Source organism: Pseudophryne corroboree, chromosome 2 (genome assembly GCF_028390025.1).
Source record: "Pseudophryne corroboree isolate aPseCor3 chromosome 2, aPseCor3.hap2, whole genome shotgun sequence".
In the NCBI taxonomy this organism is placed as follows: domain Eukaryota; kingdom Metazoa; phylum Chordata; class Amphibia; order Anura; family Myobatrachidae; genus Pseudophryne; species Pseudophryne corroboree.
This window is the reverse complement of record NC_086445.1, coordinates 792,537,773-792,564,963: the sequence shown is the minus strand read 5'-3', so window position 1 is coordinate 792,564,963 and position 27,191 is coordinate 792,537,773. Positions and strand designations below refer to the sequence as shown.

At 44.3% G+C, this 27,191-nt stretch overlaps 1 protein-coding gene across 3 annotated transcripts in view; it reads right to left on the bottom strand.

The window, feature by feature from the left end:
• LOC135048735 (uncharacterized) overlaps positions 1-27,191 on the bottom strand; it is a 1,076,079-nt gene that overhangs the window by 689,771 nt on the left and 359,117 nt on the right. For all 3 annotated transcript variants that reach the window (XM_063955577.1, XM_063955578.1, XM_063955576.1), the window contains exon 6: positions 25,066-25,153. In XM_063955577.1, coding sequence (XP_063811647.1) covers positions 25,066-25,153 — 88 coding nt within the window. The remainder of the gene's footprint in view (positions 1-25,065; positions 25,154-27,191) is intronic.

Below are 27,191 nucleotides of genomic sequence, written 5' to 3'. Positions count from 1 at the left end.
CGCGTGATGATGTCAATACATTGTCTCATTCCCGCCGCTGTCACCAAAACGAGGGGACTGTCACTGTCACTGCGGCCGGGTAAGGTGGGCAGGCACCTCCAATTACAACCGACTGTAGATAGCAGCGGAGCGGGCTTGGTATAGTAGGGATAGCCATCAGTGGGTGAACCATTGATGGTTACCATAGATGGCACCAATGGTGGTTAACATCGGTGGTATAAACCTGTCTGCAAGGGAACCATCAATGGTTTTACCCACCAATGGTCATCCCCACTTTTCTATTAACTGGTATAAGGGCCAATAAAAGCTTGTGTGTGGGACTTTGCATGTGCCTTGCGGGGCAGACCTAGGCTAAGTTTCCAGCACCTTGTAGGGAGGGGAAAAAAAACATTGGATAGTTTTGTACCATTGATGGCAGGAGCCTATCTGATTCTTCCCCATCGATTCAAAAAGTATTCAATGGTAATCCCAAGTGGAGAGCGCCTCTCCAGGCCTGCACTCCCCAGCAATGCTTACCTTGCTTACCACATCACGCCGGCCCAGACCATAAACTTCGTCCATACTTGGCTAAGCCTACTGTGCTGAACTGTCTGGGAGACTAACACATTTTTGGACTACTCCTACAGCCCCCCGGCTGAGTGAAGTAGCCTCTTGAAGTCCGCCTACTTTGTGTTAGGGTTTGGTATGAAATCCCGACTGACGGGTCCCAGTGGTCAGGAGACCGACGCCGGAATCCCAATAGTCAGAATCATGTCGTCGAGTGCAGAAAGTTCCCTCATGGGCTTGCTGCGCGTTTTGCTCATCACACTAATATATTCCCCCTCAGATGGTAGAGTGGACCACCACCCGAGTGGAAATACCGGGCGGCGGTCAGGATTTCGACCACCGGCATTTTCCCTGCTGTTGGGATTCCGGCGTCGGGATTTTGACCGCCAGGATCCTGTTGTTCAGGAAATTAACTGCGTCCCTTGCATTGCTGTGCTCCAGCCCTCTAACTCACAATGTTGTGATTCGTCGCATTACAAGGTGGGAGGTGGGTATGTGATTCGTGGCCCTCGCAAGAAAATTAGCAAGTACAGCATGTCTTTGACTCATGCACATGTGCTTGTTGGGCAGGAATAATATAACACAGGTTCTTCTACAAGGCTGACCTCTACAAAAGCCAATTAAATGACAAAGTACAAAATATTTTACAAATATATTTATAACCACTGCAAAGTTCTCATTTATACTGTTTATAAAGTATAGATAATTTTTTTCCTATGCGCTTCCTAAAAGAGAAATATCTCTTTAGATTTTTGTTTTGTTTTATAAGTATGTAATGCAAGGATGTAACTTTCTCGTACATGAAAATCTTTTGCAATATAGAATTAAGATCAAAGCAAAAAAGGACAATGTTTACACCTTGTCAAAAACTATATTGCACTGCAGGGAATACATATGTATTTTCCAGCGAATGGGATGCCGGCTGTCAGTATTCCGACAGTGGCATCCCGCCCGCCAGAATGCTGGAGCGGGGCAAGCGCTACAAGTCACCTTGCGCGCTCACTGTGCTTACCTAGCTGCGGGTTCGGTCGTGGACACCCACAAATGGAAATAGCCCTTGTAAGCCGGTAATTGACTGCCTCCACACTGCAGGGGTGGGTGCAATTTTTAAATGTGCAGACAGATCTAGAGTTGGGAGAGGGCAGTTCCTAGCTCTACTCTGAATTGCAATCATCCAATATTTGTGTGTTACATGCAAAAGTAGCCATTCATGCAATAAATAAATTTATTTTCACCCCGTGAATTTCAACACAGACCCGTAACTAGACATTTTGGTGCCTTGTGCCAGAAATAGAATCGGTGCCCCGACATCCCCCCCCCCCCCCCATAATTAAAACAGGGAGAGTGCGTGCCATAAGCACAGGTAAAAAAGGGGGAGTGGCTTCACGGAGAAGGAGTGTGGTCACAAAATAATTCCAATTTATATTGGGCTGCACAGTAGTCTCCATTATTCAAATTAAGCCACACAGTAGTACCACTTATTCACCAGGTAGAGCCCCTTATATACATTGTGCCAGGTAGAGTTTATTGTACACATTCCGCCAGTTAGTGCCCCCTTTCACACATTACAACACAGTAGAGAAGAGCTCCTTATATAAATTACGCCAGATAGAGTGTTCAATACACATTACGCCAGATAGAGCCCCTTATATACATTACACAAGGTAGAGCCCCCTTTTACACATTACGCCAGGAAGAGTCCCATTATACAAGCCAGGTAGAGCTCCTTTCACACAATGCGCCAGGTAGAGCCCTGTTACACACTGCACCAGGCAGATCCCCCTTTTACACATTGCACCAGGTAGAGCCCCCTTTCCCACACTGCACCAGGTAGAGCTCCCTTTTACACACTGTGCCAGGCAGAGCCCCCTTTTATTTTATACACTGCACCAGGTAGAGCTCCCTTTTACACATTGCACCAGGTAGAGCCCAGTTTTACACACTGCACCAGGTAGAGCCCCCTTTTACACACTGCACCAGGTGCAACCCCCTTTTGCACACTGCACCAGGTACAACCCCCTTTTGCACACTGCACCAGGTAGAGCCCCCTTTTACACCAGGGGTGGGGGGGGGGGTGGGGGGGTATATGTGTGTGTGTTATACTTATGTCTGCCTCCAGAGAATCTGCTTACACCTGCCAACTTTTCACACGCTTTGGAGGGGCGAAGCGTAGGAGATACAGGATGCTGCAGCACGCCACTGCCTGGCTTCCTGTGTGAGCAGTAGCCGGGATAGTACGGCATTGGGAGCACGGACGTGCAGGTGCTGCTGGTGGTACTGCACCCACAGTACATATGCGCTGTGTGTTAGGGATCGCTAGCACACCGTGAGTTACGGCCCTGTTGCAACATGGTCTGTCTAGAAGAAAATGTTGGGCTTTTTTTTGCATTGCTCCTAACTCTAAATTAAGCCCTTAGTGTTTAAAATCTGCCATGACGAGCCTCAGACTGCCTAGTAAACATTACTCTAATGCACGTGCAAGCACAAAAAGCTTTGAAATGCTGAATTAGCGGAATTACAATAAAGATGTATATTGCAGGTTACCATTAGTCTGGATACTGAAATAATAGGCTAGAAGGATAATAACAGGGACATCAGAAAGCCAGCAGTGTTAAGCCGGATTTCACAGTACACTGTTCATTGTTTGCATGTTGAATGGAACCAGCAGTCAGATGAGGTTATTTTGTTCTGACAATCTGGATCTACATTATGTCCAACGAGGATAATAGCACAAGTCAGGACCCATACCATCTACGTCTCTAAACCAAAAGTAATGACATGTGACGCAAATGCCACTAAACTTATCTTTCCCATCTTTTTTATTAAAGAGGATTCCTAAGCCGGCATACAGTATATTCCTTCTAAGTGCCAAAACATTCCTAAGAAACAGTCCATTACTAAGATAAAGAGGCCACATTTTTCTATTCACTATTGCTGCTCATAAAACTTAAAAAGGACACATAACCATATTGGCAGTACATAATGGGCACCATATAAACGCAAACATTCCCCAATACATAAATACAGTAAGCTCACCAGACACACATACACTGGTATACAGAAAATATCAGTGGTTATTCACTCCAACTGCTCCTCCCTCTCCACTACACTTGCACCAGTTTGCAGAATCATTGGGAGAATGATTGTCCACTCAGTCCTAAAGATTTGTATGCTCAGTTCCGACTCAGGCAAATGACCTCATCCCACTGAGTAGTGTCATGTACAGTTTGTGATGACATTATAACGCACACATTGTAAGGGACAGTGTTCATAAAGTGCTGGGTTTTACACATCGCACTTTCATCAGGAATACACTGAATCTACACACAAGATAAAATGGATGATGGAAAGACTACAAAGAGAGGTACAATGATGTAAGAAAGGCAGGAACTAAAAAAGGAACAAAGGTAACACCCCTTTCCCACCAAAATGTAGGGTGCAACCTAGGTTTTTGAGCATAGTTTCAAGCCCTGACACAGAGGTTTGAAACCCTGTTCACACCGCAGGGTAGACCCAGGTTATTGACGGGTCTTCCGTCTTCCGGCACTTAGATGACAAAATCTCCAAGCGCCGGCGATCCAGCTCTCCGTTCACACTGCAGTTAGACCTGGGTCACACTGTTCACACAGCGAGCTACCCAGGTCAGTGCAAGGTTTGACCCTGGTCCTACCAGGGTTGGATTCCCAGGTAATGCTACCCGGGTAGACCCTTTCACATCAAACTTGCACCCAGGTTACCCCAGCAATAACCTGGGTTATAAGTTTGGTGGGAAAGCAGTAATTAAGAAAGTGGGAACTATCACCAAAAAGGGAGAAGCAGGAACTACAGTAGAGGATGAAGCAAAGATGAATAATAAGTAATCAACAGTAAGATACATAGTAGTAACTTATTAGAAGGGCAACACAAATCAAAAAGTGAACACACAAATAAAGTAGGTAACTAAGAAAGAAATCATGCACCAAACAAGGACCATGGGGGGATATTCCGAGTTGATCAGAATCAGAATCAGCTTTATTGGCCAGGTGTACTCACGTACACTAGGAATTCATTGTGGTACAATGCATCGCCAAGCAGCAACATGAAGGGGGAATACATGGCATAAGAAGGGGGAAAAACGTAGCATACATTACAAACATTACACATATGAGTTCATACTGCACATTGTAACTGTACAATAGACTCGACATTAGACATATTATACATGTAAGACTAAAAACGAAGGCTGCTTGGCAGAGCAGCACCGAGGCAGCCATCCGCAGCGCCAACTAGAACTCAAACAATGCACATAACACAGAAGATTTAAGTATTACACATCAAAAGATAAACCACACAGACAAAAAAGACACAGAAAGCATAATGGATGATTGTCTTAGGCATTTTGGGTAATAACTTCAGTGGGCTGTGTATTCCACCCTCACAGGGTACCAGGTGCGGCAGCCATCTTCGGCGCACTGCGTAGGATTACCCTGGGTGGAATAGTCCATCCCTAGAGGAGATGACACAAAATGGGGGAGATTGCAGCATCCTAACATTTAGAGTAGGGTACCAACAAAACTATCAGGTCCATGTATCCATCCCATCCACAAGCTTACCAGATGAGGCAGCCATATTGGGCGCACTAGAGAGGTTACACTGGGAGGTATGCCACACATGGGCCCAATGCATACATGGAGAACGGGCATTTGTGTAGTCGTATGATATAACCTGTATGAACAATCCACATGAGGCACATCCTGCCCGCAGTGGAACCACCAGAGGCCCCCATTTGGGGTGCACTGTGTTAGATGCTGCTGGCAGGGTGTGCAATCAGTGGAGGCACACCTCACAGGAATACCACACGGTGGGGTGGAAGTATGCAGTAAAAGGGTTTTTTTTTTTTTTTTTTAAGAAGAAAGCACATGGTGAGATCACCTTTGCAGGTAAACAACGAAAGGAGGGAAGTTATCCTGGTCTAATTGGAGCAGTGCTGGGGGGGGTATGAGAATGTGGGGAGCACACTAAAATATGAAGAAAATAACCCTGCTGAGCCTGGCTTTGGTGCTCTCCCCACCAGTGCTCCCTGCTCACCTTGAGGGGTAGGCCTGTAAGGTACTACTGATGTTCTCAGCCAGAGGGTTAATGGGCATAGTCCTGGTGATTTCATTTCAGAGGTTTGATGAGTCCACATAATGTTCTGGATTTCTTTCTTGATGTTGTTCAATGTTTGTTCAACTGTTTTTTTAACTGTTAATTTTCAAAACGCTTAGAGATAGGAACACTTTGAGTATTGGCACGCACAGCTGTGCATGGTTGAAGCTACAGATATACTATGGTAAACTGACACAACTACAGCTGAGGCAAATGTCCCACTAATCAAAGGGTCTAAATTACCCAGTGTTTGACTAAGCAAACACCAGCCTAGTCTGCCTTGATTAAATATGCGGCACTGACCAAACTTTGAAACACAGGTATTTTAAAATACAAACAAAACCAGAAATCACAAAAACTATCTAACAAGAGATTTGAACAAACATTTAGCATAGAGATGGTTTGCTGAGGTTCAGATTGCAATATGCAGACTACAGGGTGAATTTAGCACAGCTACGATCGTAAACTCAGACATGCGGGGGGACGCCCAGTACAGGGCTAGTCCACCCCGCATGTCAGTGCCGCCCCCCCCCCCCCCCGCCCCGCACAAATACAAAGGCATAGCACAGAGGCGGTGCCTTTGTATCTGTGGAGTAACTCCCGGCCAGCGTAGCTCCTGCGGCTGGCCGGGAGTTGTGTGTCGCTGCCGCTGGCTGCAGCGGTTGCGTGAGACGTCATGCAGCCGCCGCGCCACGCCCCCCCAACGGTCCGGCCACGCCTATGTTGGCCGGACCGCGCCTACTAAACGGTGGCTTAACGGCGCCGTTCAGTCCCCTCCTGCCCAGCGACCGCCTCTGTCTGGGTACCGACGACTGCCATGCTCCGGCACACTGCGGTGCCGGCGCATGTGCAGTTCCGACCCCCATAATACAAGTAAAAGCAACTACACAGACAAATCAGCCTACATAAGCAGAGCAGCAGATACATCAGTTAACCACTTAACTGACGATTTCCCCCCCCCCCCCCCCTCAAAAAACGCTCCGAAATTGTCGGGGGGGGGGGGGGGGGGGGTTATGAGTGAATTAGGTGAAGAACACTAATTTAACCCTATCCAAAATGATTTTAATTAAGAAAAAAAACATTATTTTATTTATCCCAAACACCGAAACATTGATCGGGAACATCGCGTCCATCGGAACATTGGAAAGATCGCGACCATCGCGGCCTTCATTTTGAAAGCCAGGGCAGCCTCCAGGTATACAGGGGGAGTCTGGGGGTGGCTTGGGGGGGGGGTTAATTTACACTCCCCAGTGGCTGCTATTGTCTGCATATATATATACACTGTATATATATATATATATATATACACTGCTCAAAAAAATAAAGGGAACACTTAAACAACACAATGTAACTCCAAGTCAATCACACTTCTGTGAAATCAAACTTTCCACTTAGGAAGCAACACTGATTGACAATCAATTTCACATGCTGATGTGCAAATGGAATAGACAACAGGTGGAAATTATAGGCAATTAGCAAGACACCCCCAATAAAGGAGTTGTTCTGCAGGTGGTGACAGCAGACCACTTCTCAGCTCCTATGCTTTCTGGCTGATGTTTTGGTCACTTCTGAAAGCTGGCGGTGCCTTCACTCTAGTGGTAGCATGAGACGGAGTCTACAACCCACACAAGTGGCTCAGGTAGTGCAGCTCATCCAGGATGGCACATCAATGCGAGCTGTGGCAAGAAGGTTTGCTGTGTCTGTCAGCGTAGTTTCCAGAGCATGGAGGCGCTACCAGGAGACAGGCCAGTACATCAGGAGACGTGGAGGCCGTAGGAGGGCAACAATCCAGCAGCAGGACCGCTACCTCCGCCTTTGTGCAAGGAAGAACAGGTGGAGCACTGCCAGAGCCTTGCAAAATGACCTCCAGCAAGCCACAAATGTGCATGTGTCTACTCAAACGATCAGAAACAGACTCCATGAGGGTGGTATGAGGGCCCAACGTCCACAGGTGGGGGTTGTGCTTACAGCCCAACACCGTGCAGGACGTTTGGCATTTGCCAGAGAACACCAAGATTGGCAAATTCACCAATTTCGCATTCACAGATGAAAGCAGGTTCTCACTGAGCACATGTGACAGACGTGACAGAGTCTGGAGACGCCAAGGAGAACGTTCTGCTGCCTGCAACATCCTCCAGCATGACCGGTTTGGCAGTGGGTCAGTAATGGTGTGGGGTGGCATTTCTTTGGGGGGCCGCACAGCCCTCCATGTGCTCGCCAGAGGTAGCCTGACTGCTATTAGGTACCGAGATGAGATCCTCAGACCCCTTGTGAGACCATATGCTGGTGCGGTTGGCCCTGGGTTCCTCCTAATGCAAGACAATGCTAGACCTCATGTGGCAGGAGTGTGTCAGCAGTTCCTGCAAGACGAAGGCATTGATGCTATGGACTGGCCCACCTGTTCCCCAGACCTGAATCTAATTGAGCACATCTGGGACATCATGTCTCGCTCCATCCACCAACGCCACGTTGCACCACAGACTGTACAGGAGTTAGCGGATGCTTTAGTCCAGGTCTCGGAGGAGATCCCTCAGGAGACCATCCGCCACCTCATCAGGAGCATGCCCAGGCGTTGTAGGGAGGTCATACAGGCACGTGGAGGCCACCCACACTACTGAGCCTCATTTTGACTTGTTTTAAGGACATTACATCAAAGTTGGATCAGCCTGTAGTGTGTTTTTCCACTTTAATTTTGAGTGTGACTCCAAATCCAGACCTCCATGGGTTAATAAATTTGATGTCCATTGATAATTTTTCGTGTGATTTTGTTCTCAGCACATTCAACTATGTAAAGAACAAAGTATTTAATAAGAATATTTCATTCAGATCTAGGATGTGTTATTTTAGTGTTCCCTTTTTTTTTTTTTGAGCAGTGTATATATATATATATATATATATATGTGCACCTCCTACATTTGACGTTGGCAGCACATAGCCCATGAAATACGTCACGTGTCGTGCGCTGGCTCAGTGGGTATATAATGTGTGTGATGGGTTGTCTACACACCTATCACTCATTGCTCATACGCTATAGTGGAGCAGCTCACCATCAAAATGTACGTGTGTCCAAAACAACGGTTCAGCCTGACCAACTGCTGTCCATGCTGAACACGTTGGTTACTCTGGCTATTAGCTGCTGGTGGACAAAATAATGTGACTGGACCATGTGTGTGTGTGTACATATATATATATATATATATATATATATATATACACACACAGAGCTTCGCAACAGCGGCAGACGTTTCACAAGTATAAGAGGCGATACAGATCTGATTCCTCCAATGAGTCCAGAACATTGGCAAGTGACTCGAAATTTAAAAGCAAATGAGGCTCAGAAAAGGAACTACCCCCTTTGTGGGTGAGCACCAGAGCCAAAAAGACAGCCGCAAATGTAAATTCACAAGAAGAGTTGACCAGCGGAAGAGACAAAAACAAGACAAGCCCCCGTTGCCAAGGAGGTAATATTCAATTTATCAAAAACACTATTGACGGCAGTAGAGACAAAAGTTCTGCAAAAAGGTCTCAGCTTTGTACCTACAGTCCCATTTGGTCCTTTTTTTAGCCAAAGTGGAAAACACAGGAATTTGAAACTCAAAGAATTTTTTGCCACTCATCCCATGGACAATGACCAACACAGACTTTCATCGGAGATTAGAAAAATAGCACAATCCTCCTCATTTGAACTACAAAGTTCTAACGCTACCCTGAAGACATTCATGCATATTATGGAAACAGAAACATCCAGTGGATGTCCGGTGCAGGGAAAGAATAATTATAATATGTCAGTGGATGAATTTACTGCCTTGAAAGAACTCAGTAAACAAAATGACGAAATTGCAGATAAATTGGGGATCAATAGTAATACAGGACTTGGAGGACTATAAACATGAGATTGTACGCCAATTATCAGATTCCAGTACTTACAGGGGTCTCCCCCAAAATCCAACGATTGTCTTTAAAAAGGAATTAGATACAGTGTTACAATGTGCTGTTAGAGATAATGTAATTACCACACAAATTCAAAAAGCTTTGACCAGGGAATTTCCCTTAAAGCCTTTATTATACACAGACCTATCATCTCTGCCAGGGGGTCACTCTCTGAACTAATCTCTACTTATTTGGACACATACTTGTGTCCAGAATAAAAAATGTTTTTTGAATGATACCACTTCTTTGTTGATGTTTCGGCATTGTACACATGTTTTCCACATAACTTGGGTATACATGCAGTAAATTCATTAATCTGCAATAATGTGATCTATCAAGGGCCGGATGTGAATTTTTTCTGTCAAACTGTTTTATGTATGATGATGGTTTCTATCTGTAGACATCTGGGTGTGCGATGGGGTCCAATGTGGCCCCATCGTACACCAATGCTTTTATGTTTGCAGTGGAGAACGATCTTTTCTTTTCAGATGATATAGTGGCGAATAAAGTCCTATATTACACATGGTATGTTGACGATATGCTGCTGTTATGGATAGGGAGTGAAATAAAGCTTAAGTCACTACTTGATAATCAGAACAGTAGCACCCACCCAGAAAAATTTACTTTTAAAATTGATCCACATGCAATCGATTTTCTTGACGTCAATATTACTATTGAATCCAATAAATAAATTACCAAACTATTTACAAAAACAACAGGCAGAAATACCTTACTGTTATCTTCTAGCTTTCATCCCAGAAATGTTCAGAAAGGATTGCCCTTTTCTCAATTTCTGAGGGTACGCAGAATATGTAGTGACAAAGTGGAAGCTACATATACAAATAGACAAATTTGAAGAACGTGGTTACAAACGATCTGAACTGATTGAAATTAAAAACTGAGTTCTATTTATTCCTAGAAATAAAATCCAGAAAGAAATTATCTGTGGCAAATAAAATCAAATGGCCAACTAGATATAATACCCATAGTGGAAAAATCAGACGGACTGTTAAAAAATATTGGCAAATGGTAAAGTCAGACAAAGATCTCTTTATGCTACAAGACAAACAGCTTATGGTCAGTTACTCTAGAGGTAAAAACATTAGGGACTACGTTGTCCATGCAGATGTATCAACTAGCTCTAAACTTATTTACAGAGGTATTTTTTGAACTTCCAGAAAGGGATGTTTTAAATGTACGGGCTGAGTGACCTGTGGTTTTATGTCCACAGGAAACACTATCTGTCACCCCTACTCTGGATGAGAATTTAAGATTCAGCACTACCTAACATTCACAACACGATGTATAGTATATGTACTCATGTGCCCATGTGGCAAATACTATGTAGGTAAAACCAAACGCCAATTCAAGGAGTGAATGGCAATGCACAAGACTTCCATCAGAGTGGCCATTCAATCAGGGTCTAGCGACCAACCGGTCGCAAGACATTTTGCGACAGCAGGACATTCTCTGACGTCAATTAGGCACAAAATTATTGAGCATGTCCCCCACTGAAACGGGGAGGTAACAGAGACAAATGATTGCTTCAAATAAAAGCTTGTTGGATTTTTATGCTAACAAATCAAGGTTGGAAGGAAATGTATAGTGCTGAAAGCTACTAGATCAGGCATGTCCAAACTGCGGCCCTCCAGCTGTTGAGAAACTACACATCCCAGCATGCCCTGACACAGCTTTAGCATTCTCTGACCGCAAAACTGTGTCAAGGCATGCTGGGATATGCAGTTTCACAACAGCTGGAGGGCCGCAGTTTGGACATGCCTGCACTAGATGGTTTTAAATTATTCACAAACTGAAATACATCTTGTATATATCAAATACAATAGATGGGACAGATCCTAAATAGGTCTTCCAATATGGGGATTATATATAGTAACAATTACAGGAAAATCACAACTATAAATTAACCCTTCTGTGTTATCAAAGAATGGACAGTATATATAATAAAGTTCATGTGAACTCAGCGTCCGGCATGTTGTTACTGGTTTTCTAGTCAGTCAAACCCAATCACCGTTCTTGCTGTGTCTCCTATCATGATAACACTCACTTTAAATAAACCGATACTGTTCACTGAAAGGTATCTTTGTGCTGTGTAGTCCTGTCTCACACCTTCAAGGCACCTTATGATGTTTGTTAGAGATTCGATTTCAGACAGCCATAAGACAATATCGGGCAAATGTAGATAAAAGACAATCCCAGCCGAGAGTTTATTCACAGACAGTTAAAATAATACAGGACGCATACCCGTTCCCAAATAGAGGCTGCGCTTCACTGCTGAGACACCCGGAATGTCTCAGTCCGCTGCAACGGCAAACAGCCTCAGACGTGCAGATGGGCAACGGCTCTCTTCTACATCAGTTCACACGATACTACAGCATCTAGGATTTTTATGCTAGATACCTCCAAACGCAGGATTGAAATGTTTTCTATAAAAAGGTTACTCTACTAAAAGATTACATTATAATAAAAGTTACTACTTGTAAATTTATATATTTACCTTACAGAAAGTTAACAATCACCTCACAGTTCACAGTCGCGAACCTTTGAACCTTGAAAGAGGTAACAGTAGGTTATCGAAGCGCGTTGGTGGAGGTATAAGGTGGACACATTGGACTACTTACCTGACCATTGATGATGATGCCTGGTTGGAATCATTTTATGTGCTTTTGTCTACTTCCATCTGTAGACCATATGTTTTGGTGAGTCCATGTGTCTGGAAACTGTTTGTTTTGTGTGTTCATATATATTTTCATGGAATAAAAATAGTATTACACTATTTGAGCTTTTTTTCAATTGCATGATTGATATGGATGCAACACCTTGGAAAAGACATTTTGTCCATAGACTACAAAAAGGATTGGGACAAAACACACTGCTGGTCCGCTCCCCTATAAGGCGCTATATGTCTACCAAATAAGGTAGACAACTTGTCTGGGTACGAGTCCATTATAATATCTATTTCAAATATATATTGCATATAACAGTTATACACTAGGGCCATAAAAATCTGAGTTTGGCCGATTTGTGTTTTTTTTTCTAAGTCCCAATCCGGGAATTTACTAAGCACCAATCTCGGCAGTGATACAATGTAGCGCCTATGCGCTCCATTGTAACCAATGGTGGGAACTTTGCGGTCAGCAGTGAGGTTACTTTCGGTCAACCGCTGACCACAAAGTTCCCACCATTGGTTACAATGGAGCGCATAGGAGCTACATTGTATCACTGCCGCGTGCTACCTGACAGACACTACAGGAGCACACAGCCAATCAGGAGGGTGCCACGACGTGGCGCTCCCTGATTGGCTGAAGGAACCCTCTTAGACAGAAGTCAGGGGGGGTTCCCGGCAGTCGGGGGAAAGGGGTCCCATGTGAAAACATGGGGCCCCTTTCAGTGCGTGGTCGGGTGTCCGTTTTTTTATTTTGCAAAGTACGTGGATTACAAAAAACAGAAGAGGACCGATCTACACTGGATTATGTGAGTATAATTGTTCCCACAGGTACCCCATGGATTCTACATGGAGAAGAGGACGACCCTCGTGTGAACATAGGTAAGTATGTATGTTTGGAGGTGCGCATGTATGGAATAAACTTATACTTTCAAGGTGTGTGTCTCCTGTTTTTATTGGGGTATTTTTTTAGTAGTAGTACTACAGGTACCAGCGGGCCCGGTTTTCCACCGCATGCTGGTACTTGTGGTTGTCCAAGTACCAGCTTGCGGGGAGGCTTGCTGGGACTTGTAGTACTGCTACTAAAAACAATATTCACATTTTAACAAAAAGGCTATCAGCCCCCCATCCGCCGCCCTTGGATGGGGGGGACAGCCTCGGGCTTCACCCCTGGCCCTTGGGTGGCTGGAGGGGGGAACCCCTTGATTTAAGGGGTTTCCACTCCTCCAGGGTACCCCGGCCAGGGGTGACTAGTTGGGTATGTAATGCCAGGGCCGCAGGGACCAGGATAAAAGTGTCCCCCGGCTGTGGCATTATGTACCTGGCTAGTGGAGCCCGGTGCTGGTTTCAAAAATACGGGGGACCCCTACGCTTTTTGTCCCCCGTATTTTTGGAACCAGGACCAGGCGCAGAGCCTGGTGCTGGTTGATTATATATGGTGGAACCCCTGTCATTTTTTACCCCATATTTTTTCAACCAGGACCGGCTCAAAGAGCCCGAGGCTGGTTGTGCTTAGGAGGGGGGACCCCACGCTATTTTTTCCAGAATTTTAAAGACTTTAATGAACTTTTTAAGGTACACAATGAAGCCCTGCACGGATCTCACAGATCCGGCCGGGTTTCCTTGTGTTTTTTCAGGCAGCGTTTTACTCATCACTCCCGTAAAACACTGCCTGATATTACGAATCATATCGACATTGGGAAAAACGATTGTGCAAAACTCGGCAGCTTAGTGAATGACCGTATCAGGATTCAAAAAGTTGGAGTAAAATGCACCCGATACCATTCGAGTTCAAACACCCTTCAAAACGGTCAAAACACGAATATTAGTAAATAAACCCCCATGTTTGTGTTTTATGTTGTTTTTAAGTGATTGCAGAGTATTTTATCCATTGGAGCTGGGTACCTACAAGTACACTACTCATGATCTATTGGAGCACCTGTGAACTTTGTGGTAATTGTTAACTTTCTGTATTGTTTTAAGTGTTGGTGATGCTTTTCATACCACTTGGATACGGGATGCTTAATTGGCGCTTGATTTGTGACCACACTTTGCTGTAAATTATATATTTACCTGCTGTATTTAATAACTTCTTTGACCACTGAAAACTATAAATGATCCCCCATAGTATTATATTCTTAGTATAATGGTAAGCGATATCCCATTTTTTATATGCATAAAAGATGTTTTCCACTCTGACCACTAGGGGGTCAGACTACACTTTTAGATTTTATACTACAGCGCAGTAATTGAAACATTGTGGTAAAGTATCAAACTGTTTATTTAGACCATATATGTGAGGGATGTGCTTTTGAGGTATCCAGCGTTGTCATGATTAGTATGTTTTGACAGCTTTTTACTGTTCAAAGCTGTTAGAACTGGTGATGGGCACATCACCCAGCGCCAGTCAGCGGGACGCGCTGTGGATGCGGCAGGAAGTCTCTGGTGATGGTTGCACAATTTAGATGAGTATATTTTAACTTTGCATTGTCCTGATGAAAATGCCATGCATTGAAATGTTGACTATATCTGCATAGTGTGAAGTTGTTTTTCTCCTGAGTGCCGCCGATATACATGGTTTGTTTGGAGCACGCACAGTCTGTGAGTAATCACATACCGAGGGCAAAGGGGCCAGTATTAAGTGGATGTATAGAGAGAGCCAGACACTTACACATTTTATATATATATATATATATATAATTATTATTATTATTATTTTTTTAATACAGGTAATATAGTATGGCAGGGACAGCGTAATTCCACATAAAGTTAATGTGGAATGTCCAGATATCCCAGGTTTAGCAGAGTAAAAGCAGCAGGACTGAAGGGTCCATTCCAGGTATTGCCTTAATCAGTTCTCTCATTCTCTCGTGTGGCTTAACAAAATGGGCACTTCTGTTACTTTTCCTAGCTTTTCTTACTGTTCTGTGTTTTATATGTTGATCTTGGTGTAGTTTTAAAATTGAGAGACTTAATATAGTACAAATTGCACATCAAACTTTTTTTTTTCAAGTGCTAGATCACAAAGTACAGTGTCAGTTTTGTAACTTAGACCACTGGCGTAACTCCCAGAGACAATGAAGACATTTGCCACCGGGCTCCAGCTGTCAGAGGGGCCTTGAGAAAGAAAGACCAAGGAGGCTTCTGAACTAGAAAAGATCTCTCTCCACTAATTTCATAGTGACTTGCTGCAGTCACTGCTGACTGCTGTCCAAGTTCAGAAGCCTCCATTAAAGACCCCTTCTGCCGAATAGTCTGGAATGTGTCTGATAACAGATCAAAGTGTGTACAATGATCTACAGCTCTGCTGTGTGTCTTACGTGAGGAAAGAAAGGAAAGCAGAAGTTGGTTTCAAGAAAATGCACTAATTATTAAAATAACACTTTTAAGGGGGGTATTTATCAAAGCTTGGAGAGAGATAAAATTATGAGGGATAAAGTATCAACCAATCCGCTCCTGTCATTTTTCAAACACAGCCTGTAAAATGTAAGGCAGAAGCTGATTGCCTTGTACTTTATCTCTCATAATGTTATCTCTCTCTGAGCTTTGATAACACCCCTCAGGGCTCTATTTATTATCATTTGCAGCCGATTAGCTTTAATAAGGAATCTTTATTCTCCCAGACGTACCACTGGCAAATCACTGTGACGTCAGCATATGTGCAAGTTGGAACCACTGAGGGGACACTACCTTCTATTTCGCCTCCGGATGCCTGGCAGCTTGCAGATGTGGTTCTCATTGCTGAGATTAGTAAAATCACATGCTTTTGGGGAATGCCTACAGATATGTCTCATTTAGATGTGATCCCTAAAATATGGCTACAGAGTAGCCACAAAAATTAGGATTAGACAAAAATGTCATGTACAGCTTTAAATACAATATACAGGATGTGATTTTACACAACATGCACTTTTAATTAATTCCGCAGTTAGCATTTGAAAATCACAACCAATTGATGTTAGATTTAATATCCACTTAGTTATTTGAAGATGATAAAATGCATCCAAAATGAATTCTTTAAAAAAAAAAAACCATCATCTTCTCAACTGGGTAATCATAGATCTGAACTGGGAACCTTGATTTCAGACATGTCTCCCCTTTGGCCTTATTAAACAAGATTGTCTTATTTCGCAAACTGGAGGGATCACATTCAAACGTTGATTTTACAATTATTGTGGATTATTACTCCACTTTCCGGTCTATTTGTAACAATTTCAAAATTAACCTTTAATCATAGATGTTAACAGGAAACATTTTAGCCGTATGTGTCAACATACTATGGTAGCGTTCATTTAATGTCATTAGTAGTGTTACTGGAGTAAAGTTCCTTTTGTGACCAAGGTTTGTACTATGAAGTGTATTATGTAGTGACGTGTAGGAAAATGAGGGGTTTTGTTTCACTAATTCTAAAGAGGAAAACTTTGTATAGCTTCTTAGCATAACTAATCTAATTATGCAATATTCTATTAAAGGTAATCCTCAAAAAAAAAAAAAAAAAGCTTGATGCTATGAGGGTGGTTCAGTAAATAAGGTAACAAGACCTCTCACATGTGTAATGTTCTCTATTTCATTCTAATTTCCAGCCAGGCCAGAGTAGGTAGACCACTGCTTCCCTTCACAGTCACTAGACTGCGCCTCCTATTGGTCATACTGTCCCAGCATTAATTGTAGGATGGCGGGGTTGGTGGAAACACGGTCAAACACTGAGGTGCATAGTGTGATCAGATTTCTGCTTCTAAATGGCACATCAGCAGCTGAAACACATTACCAACTTGCCAAGGTATACGGTGATAACATGTCATGGACACAGGTTTGGGTTTGGTGAACTCATTCTCCATTGTTAACTAATTTTCATTATCTTCATTCCTCATAAGACACCTCAGCCTCATAATATTCTCTATACAACCTCCTTTACTCATCCAAGTGCTGGACTGGTCTAGCTAGGAACTGCTTATACATCAGTGTTAAAGGGGGTACTCACGGGGGAGATGTGTGCTGAGCGATCTTAACACAGACCGCTCAGCACACATCTCTCACCCCGCTCAGCACAGCGCGATGTGCTGAGCGAGGGGGAAAGCCGACGGGGGGGCCGCTCACTTCACACAACGGTGAAGTGAGCGACCCACTAGATTGAGCCTGCATGCAGCTCAATCTAGCATCGGCGAAAGCGATGCGCGGGGCCGCGCATCGCTATCGCTGGAGGGCATACACACGGCAGATCCGTGCTTAAAATCTAAGCAATCTAGCAAGATTGCTTAGATTTTAAGCACGGATCTCTCCGTGTGTACCCCCCTTTACTTCTGAGTATTTGCATACTAAGCACTATGACCACTGCTGTACAGGAAGGACCTGATCAGTTTGCTGAGAGCAACTTCCAAAGCCGGGCTGAGAGTCTTTTTTGGGAAACCATTAATATCAAAATCAGTGGGTAGAGCACATTATGGAGCTCTCTGCATCAACACTTAGTTAAATAGTGAAACAGAAGAGCACTAGGCCCAAAATTAAGGTGTATTTGAGCACAGCAGCCAACCTTGTGTGCCCGCCTATGATAGATACATACCTGTTCACACAAACTCACATTTACCACTTGCAATCTTGCATATAAAACACGTTTCATCTGGCACAAGATAAACACTTCCGCCCAACTCAACAAACACAGCCACACACAAACAACAGTCCAGGTTTTACAACAGTCAGTGGTGAAGCTGGGAGGGGGTGTGATGTCGGGGTGTGGGTGTGGGGGAGAGACTGCTTCACCAGCTGAAAATTGGCACCTAGTCAGTACCTAAGCCAGTCCCAGCATTGAGGACAGAATCACTATGTTTGTTTGTTTTTTTCGTTATACTTTTTTTTTTACTCCCCCCACACTGTCAACGCAGCACAAGTTCCAGAAGAGGCTCCTGAAGAAACTCCACTACAGAGAACTGGAGGGGGCCAAGTATCAGAGGCTCATAGAACTGGGGGAGCAGGAGGATGGTATTAAAGAGGTAAGTTAGTGTGTGTGTGTGTGTGTGTGTGTGTGTGTGTGTGTGTGTGTGTGTGTGTGTGTGTGTGTGTGGTGGGGGGTGTACAAAACACAGTATAAAACATAGAGACTAGGGTGTGGGAGAGGAAACAATAAAAAAACATGCAGATTGCGGGAGGAGGGCAGCACAGTACAAAATATACAGAAGGGAGGCGCTATACTAAAAGTAGAAATGGGGTCTATACTATAGGACTTACAGATGAGGGAGGGGGGCACAATACAGGACATACAGGGCTTTTTGGTGGAGATATAGAATAATAATAAATAATACAGATCAAACAGATGATGGGGAGAGCACAATACAGTGTATACAGATTGAGGGAGTACAATATTGAACATAAAGATGATGGTGGGGAACAAAACCGGACATACAAGTGTGGGTACATGAGGGAGGGCCATACTTTCCTACATCGGAATACTCCTCTCCGGAAGAAGCAGCAGGACAATTCCTGGGGCAGGGACAGACTTCTTTGTGGGTACTCTGGGAAGCGGTGTGGCTAAAATGACCATGATTTGTGTTATTTTACCATCCCCTCCTTCATAGGGACCGCGATTCCTGACATTTCCGCCCTATCATACCTGCTTCACTCGCAAGTCATCAGGATGCGGGAGGATTACCTGAAAAATTGTGAATCTCTTGCAACTTCCGTGAGAGCAGGTAGATACGGGGAGGGCAATATAAAGGACACGCGGGAAACACTTGGGGCTGGAGAGCTTATATTCCATGCTAAAACTCCCTCATTAAATGATGGCTAGGTCACTGACCGCAGTCCAGAGGAGATGTGGCCTGTGTTTTAGGGTAATGACAAGGAGATCAGGGGTGATGCTAAAGCTGGGCATACACTATACAATTATCTGGCAGATATATTGGCGTTTCTATAATGGGTGCAATGTGTGCAGTGCACACGGGCCCCTGGGTCCAGGGGGGAGCCCACGCCGCACACACTGCACCCATATTCTAATACTAACCTTTCCGGAGTCCAGTGCCGGACACTGCTCTCGTGGTGAAAATCGCACCCAAAATGGCCAGCGCGCATGCACACTAGCCAAATTAGTCTCCGGAACATAGCCGGCAACATGTTTCCAGAGACCTGCGCATGTGCAGTAGACGTGGAGGTGCACACGCACCCCCTCCTCTGTTAAAGCACCCCTGGGCAGATAATCTGTGGTTGGAATAAAAACCTGGTAATGGATGCAATCACAGATTCTATACCTATTCAGGAAGAATAATTGGACAAACAGGATCTCAATGGCTCTAGTAGTTGGGTCGGGAAGTTTCAGATATTAAAAAAAAAATAGAAATTAGACTGGAGGGCCTCATTAACCATTTTGTAACATTTATGTTATTGATTTGATTTAAATGCGAATAAACAAGTCATGATCATTTTTAATAGATGACTGAATATTTCTCTCCTATAGCCATCTCATTTCTAACCTTCATTTTACAGCAATTAATATCTTACTGAAAGGTCCTGTTGAAATTAATGTCATGCTTATTTTATTTATCTTCTCCTGGACACAGAATAAGAGCAATTTCCCAGCTGCTTTCAGCAGCCCATCCCTTCCACAATAGAAGGATGGAGGATATATCTAAAAATATATAAATAATGCTGTAATTAACACTGTTACAACTTGTTTCTCCCTTAGAGATTAACTCTATTAGCTGCTTCAATTGTGCATGACATATAAATGACATTACTGAATGGCTTCCTGTCTAGGAGGACACAATCCAAAGTGACACTTCTTGCCACTCCTCATTATCCTGCTCTTGGTCACAGGACTGCAGAAGTACTGTTTCCCTGAAGTCTTTAGATGTCTAATTACTGTAGCAGGGATTAGTTTTTCTTCTGCTTTCTAAAAAGACAGAGATACATTCTACTGTATAATACAGTCACAGTACTGGGACAGTGTGACACATTCTCTAATACAGCCACAGTAGTGAGGCAGTGACACATTCTATATTGTAGAAATTGTGTACACAGGTGCGCTATCAACAGCTGCTGGTATTGGGGTGGTCAAATTCCCCTGGAAGTTAATGTAAAAAATAGAAAAATATATATATATATACCAGCGCTGGCTGTTTGTGCTAAATAAACACAATTAGGCTTGTATTCAGACACAATTATTTAATAAACATTAAAATAACCACTAAAATAAAACAGGCAAATCCCATATAATTATATGATATTATTATTAAAAGCCACTGTTTAGCAATCACTTCCACTGAAATTGTGAATATCCCACACTTGGGTATGAATGGATAGACCCTGTGAAGTTTTTACCAGTAGTTTATGGGAATATGCAGTCCCTTGTTCTCATCAGCTGGAATGTCCTTATAAATGCTGAGAGTGTTCAACTTCTGGAGCTCTGAGGTCTTATGGAGATAGCACTCTCCTGGAAAGTCAGCTGGGATGTCCTTTAGTGCTGATACTGTTCCAAGGTTGTAATTAACCCCACATTTGGGTGGAAGAATGGAGGTCGTACTCTCCTGATGAATCGGCTAAGATAGCCTGTTGATGCTGATACCAGTGTCCAATTATTGCAGAATTGGTAGGGGTGATTCTCCCATGTATCCTGGTTCACAAGGTGACTTAGAGGGAAGAATTGCTGACTGCTGTGGCGGTATGACGTGCAAACTCAACGCGTTTCGCTGGTAGGTAATGTGTGTCCAGCTTCCTCAGGAGTATACTCCTATAGGGAGCCACTCTCTGCCTTTTGGGCAGCTCTAGGCGGCTTCTATGGGCTGCAGCCAATGCAGTCCATAGAAGCCGAGAGTTCGTGCATGCGCAATACCGTCGCCACTACTGCACATGCGCTGGTGCCCAGCATACCCAGCCAGTTGGAGCTGATGCAAGAAAGCAGGGACTCGGCGGCAGGGACAAGGGAGCTAACAGCACAGCCAGCGGCAGACCCCTCCTCAACAAAAGTAGGAGCTTCCGCTGGCAGTTACACATTCTCTAATACAGCCACAGTGGTGAGGCAGTGACACATTCTCTAATACAGCCACAGTAGTAAGGCAGTGACACATTCTCTAATACCGCCACAGTACTAAGACAGTGACACATTCTCTAATACCGCCACAGTACTAAGACAGTGACACATTCTCTAATACAGCCACAGTAGTGAGGCAGTGACACATTCTCTAATACAGCCACAGTACTGGGACAGTGACACATTCTATAATACAGCCACAGTACTGGGACACATTCTATAATACAGCCACAGTAGTGAGGCAGTGACACATTCTCTAATACAGCCACAGTAGTGAGGCAGTGACACATTCTCTAATACAGCCACAGTAGTGAGACAGTGACACATTCTCTAATACAGCCACAGTAGTGAGACAGTGACACATTCTATAATACAGCCACAGTACTGGGACAGTGACACATTCTATAATACAGCCACAGTAGTGAGGCAGTGACACATTCTCTAATACCGCCACAGTACTAAGACAGTGACACATTCTCTAATACCGCCACAGTACTAAGACAGTGACACATTCTCTAATACAGCCACAGTAGTGAGGCAGTGACACATTCTCTAATACAGCCACAGTACTGGGACAGTGACACATTCTATAATACAGCCACAGTACTGGGACACATTCTATAATACAGCCACAGTACTGGGACAGTGACACATTCTCTAATACCGCCACAGTACTAAGACAGTGACACATTCTCTAATACAGCCACAGTAGTGAGGCAGTGACACATTCTCTAATACAGCCACAGTACTGGGGCAGTGACACATTCTATAATACAGCCACAGTAGTGAGACAGTGAAACATTCTCTAATACAGCCACAGTAGTGAGGCAGTGACACATTCTCTAATACAGCCACAGTACTGGGACAGTGACACATTCTATAATACAGCCACAGTAGTGAGGCAGTGACACATTCTCTAATACAGCCACAGTAGTGAGGCAGTGACACATTCTCTAATACAGCCACAGTAGTGAGGCAGTGACACATTCTCTAATACAGCCACAGTAGTGAGGCAGTGACACATTCTCTAATACAGCCACAGTACTGGGACAGTGACACATTCTATAATACAGCCACAGTACTGGGACACATTCTCTAATACAGCCACAGTGGTGAGACAGTGACACATTCTCTAATACAGCCACAGTACTGGGACAGTGACACATTCTATAATACAGCCACAGTACTGGGACAGTGACACATTCTATAATACAGCCACAGTAGTGAGACAGTGACACATTCTATAATACAGCCACAGTACTGGGACACATTCTATAATACAGCCACAGTGGTGAGACAGTGACACATTCTCTAATACAGCCACAGTAGTGAGGCAGTGACACATTCTCTAATACAGCCACAGTACTGGGACAGTGACACATTCTATAATACAGCCACAGTACTGGGACAGTGACACATTCTATAATACAGCCACAGTAGTGAGACAGTGACACATTCTATAATACAGCCACAGTACTGGGACAGTGACACATTCTATAATACAGCCACAGTAGTGAGACAGTGAAACATTCTCTAATACAGCCACAGTAGTGAGGCAGTGACACATTCTCTAATACAGCCACAGTACTGGGACAGTGACACATTCTATAATACAGGCACAGTAGTGAGGCAGTGACACATTCTCTAATGCAGCCACAGTGGTGAGGCAGAGACACATTCTCTAATACAGCCACAGTACTGGGACAGTGACACATTCTATAATACAGCCACAGTACTGGGACAGTGACACATTCTATAATACAGCCACAGTAGTGAGACAGTGAAACATTCTCTAATACAGCCACAGTAGTGAGGCAGTGACACATTCTCTAATACAGCCACAGTACTGGGACAGTGACACATTCTATAATACAGCCACAGTAGTGAGGCAGTGACACATTCTCTAATGCAGCCACAGTGGTGAGGCAGAGACACATTCTCTAATACAGCCACAGTACTGGGACAGTGACACATTCTGTAATACAGCCCATACTTACCGACTTTTTGGCTGCCCTCTCCGGGAGAGATAAGCCAGGTCGGTTCGGCAGGGGGGCGGAAAAGGTTCATAAATACTGACACTTCAAAAAGCCGTGAGCCGCACGGAGGAGTGTAAGCCGGAGCGATCAGAGAACGGGAGCCGCAGCCGCTAATTGGGCTCCCCGCAGCCGTACGGGCTGTACAGCTTTCATCGTAAGCCGGAGCCATCAGAGAACGGGAGCCGCCAGCCGCAGCCGCTAATTGCGCTCCCCACAGCCGTATAGGCTGTACAGCTTTCATCACCAGCCGGAGCGGTCAGAGCATAGGAGCCGCTAGCCGAAGCCGCTAATTGGGCTCACCATAGCCGTACAGGCTGCCCAGCTACACAACCATCTAAACCCGGCATGTAAGGTAGGGAAAAACAGGGAAAGCTATTTCATACAATTTGATGGACATTTAACCTTTAAAAACAATCAATTCTCACCTCCTGCACTTTTTCAAAAAAGAGCTGTAACATTACTATACTAAACAAATTTCTTTTTTACAGGTATGTGCGTTTAGTTTATACAAGCGCTCCTTTTTAATATTTGAAACCCAAAAACACACTAGGCTGTCTTACGAGCCTAATTCATGTTTGTACGGTAATGCACTTGCAATGGCGATGTTTTTAAGGCTACAGAATTGCTAATCATCGCAAGTGAAGCTGCCCCCCAAGAAAGATGATAGATGCCCACTGGAGCCATCGCAAACCCATTCGCATCTGTGTACACATTCACAGCCAATGGCCCTCATTCTGAGTTGATCGCTCGCTAGCTACTTTTTGCAGCCGTGCAAACGTATAGTCGCCGCCCACGGGGGAGTGTATTTTCGCTTTGCAAGTGTACGATCGCATGTGCAGCCGAGCGGTACGAAAACGTTTTTTTAAGTTTCTGAGTAGGTCTGAACTTACACAGCCCTTGCGATCACTTCAGCCTGTCCGGTCCCGGAATTGACGTCAGACACCCGCCCTGGAAACGCCTGGTCACGCCTGCATTTTCCCTACCACTCCCAGAAAACGGTCAGTTGACACCCATAAACGCCTTATTCCTGTCAATCTCCTTGCGATCGGTTGTGCGAATTGATTTGTCGCTAGAAGCATTACACAGCAACGATGCTGTTTGTACCCGTACGACGCACATGCGCATTGCGGTGCATACGCATGCACAGTAGTAACCTGATCGCTGCGTTGTGAAAAACGTTAGCGAGCGATCAACTCGGAATGAGGGCCTATATGCAATAATGAGGAGCAACGACTGCTAGGGTAGACCTTTGCCTATGCAGACTGGACAGGGCAGGAGCCATGTTTTTGCACTTACATGATCGCAGCGGATGCCATATACGCGCCTTGAAAACAGCCATAACACGTCTGCGTTTCTGCTGCCACTCTCCGTTACCACCCCCAAAATGGTAATTTCCTGTCAATCACCCTGCGATCAAATCCTCACTGCGATCAAATCCTCACTGCATGGCAAAGGTGCCTTTGCGTGTGCGCAGTGCGATCGCAGCACATGTGCAGTCTGCGGATAATTGCTCAGTTGCATGAACATCGGCATTCCGCGCAAACATGAGTTAGGCCCTATGTGAGCTACAGCTATTGTTAGCTTTACTTATAAAATGTTACTACACATTCTGAAATACAGTATATCTAAATAAATGTATGTTTTTATATTCACAATGTAAAACACAGAAATGACTGTTGTAATAGCAATTAAACCTTGAAATAAAGAAAGAGAACCAGGTTACTTACAGTTGAAATCGATCTGTTCTCATCTCTTTTACTACATTCAGATACAGGTTAAGAGTAATGCAGCAAACCCAAGCTAACGCACACCAGTCTGTAACAAAAAGGTAAATATAAGGGACAATATTTTATTTTATAAGATTTTATTTATGTTGTCACAGATCATTTTAATCAGCTGATGCAATCCCAAATACCTATTTAGACAAATTCTGAGCCTTTACATGATATCCAATATTGTATTAATACAAAAATAAAACAAACGTTTAAAAATGTTTGCGTTGATCAGTGGTAATAAATAAATAAATAAATACAGTAAATCCAACTTGGTTCTGTGATGTAAACAAATATTAAGATTTTTCCCCCCTCTGTTTCTTTTATTTTTTTTTTAATAGCTACAACTCACAACTACACCTCATATATTGGAGGCTGTGCCTTCATCTTCTTATCTGGAATCAGGCCTTTCTCTCAGCACCTCCACTTCTTTCTGCTCTACAGATCGTCCAGGGCCATTTAAGGCTTTGAGCCAGCACCAGTGGACCCTGACTGACCCCCGAACCTGCAAGTCAGTAACATGTAGGCACTGGAAAGAAGAGCACTGCCAGGGTCATGATAATGGTGTTTGACACCAGAGATTAAAAATGGTAAACAGAAGGAGCCTTGTGCAATATACGTTCTGTAAGGGCAGAGCCACCCCAGGAGGGATCCCGAAGCACGAGACACCATCGCCAGAATCCCAACACAACAGAATGCTGACACCAGAATACTAAAAGGGGCCAGGACACAGACACCGGAATCCCAATCGCCGAGACAGCGGGTTGGGTAATCGGTGGATTAAGTTTAGGCGACCCACGGGGGGCTTAGGGTTAAGGTGTGGGGGTAAGGTTGTGTGATTGTTAGGTTTAGGGTGCAGGGAGGGGGGTTAGGCACCACCGGGGGGAGTTAGGGCTATGCAGTGGGTGAAGAGGGGATACGGTTAGGTCTAGGGTGCGGGGTGGTTAGGTTTAGGCGATACCCAAGGAGGTTGGGGGGAAAGGGGGGTTTGTGGGATTGTTAGGCTTAGGGTGTTAGGTTTAAGCACCCCCAGGGGGGAGGTTAGGGTTAGGCTGCGGGGGGAGAGGGGAGACGGTTAGGTTTAGGGTGCCGGGAGGGGAGGTTAGGTTTAGGAGACAACCGAGGGGTTTATTAGGGTTAGGGTTAGGCTGCGTGGGGGTGGGGGTGGGGGTGTTGTGCGGGTTAGCTGTAGGCTGTGGCACCTAAAAGGCAGGGTTAGAGTAGGGTAGGGAGAGGGCTAGACTACTTACCGCCCATTGTCGGGATTTTAACTGTTGGGATGCCGCTGTCAGTCTCCTAACCACCAGCATCCCCGACATCCAGGATTTCATGCCTAACCCTCCCAGGAGTACCCGGCGTATCTTCCCATAAGTATTCCTTATTTGTAAGAGCAACTTCTATGTATAGTTTTTCCAGATTAATTATAACATTAATATTGTCAGTCCACAGCTTAATAATGGAATGTTAGCAGATCTGCTGAACTGTAAAACTGTACAACTTGCTTGAAAAACATCTGAACAGCAAAAGTATTACACTATATTTATCCTCTACGTACTTTTCTAGGTAGTAAGAAGAACTCAGAAGAAGCAAACAGGAATTCAACACAACACACTCTGGTGTCTCTCCAGCTTGTTACCCCTTGAGCTTGGAACATCTCCATATTCAGTGTAAGAGGCCTCATAAACACTGCAGTTCCAAGAGGAGTTGTGCGTAGCATTTGCTTATGCCTCCCAACATGACCCTCCCCAGGAGTGAAGGAATGCTCTGCTCCTGAACTTCCCTCTTAATTTATGTTTGCCATCACCTGTGCTGAAACACCTTTCTTATCCATTAACCTGTTAAAAACAGGTGCCGGCAATCATACATTAAGAGAAAAGTCCAGAAGTAGAGCATTTTGTCCCTCCTGGAGAGGGTCATGTTGGGAGGTGTTTGTTTTTGAAGCCCAGCTTCCCCATATTGCTCTACCATGCAGTATATCATGGAAGTTGTAGTTTACGTTACCATTAGTCCGGATATGTCACTTCAGTATATTTTGTTAGTGAGTGTAACTTGTAACAGTAAAAAAAAATTATATGAAACTC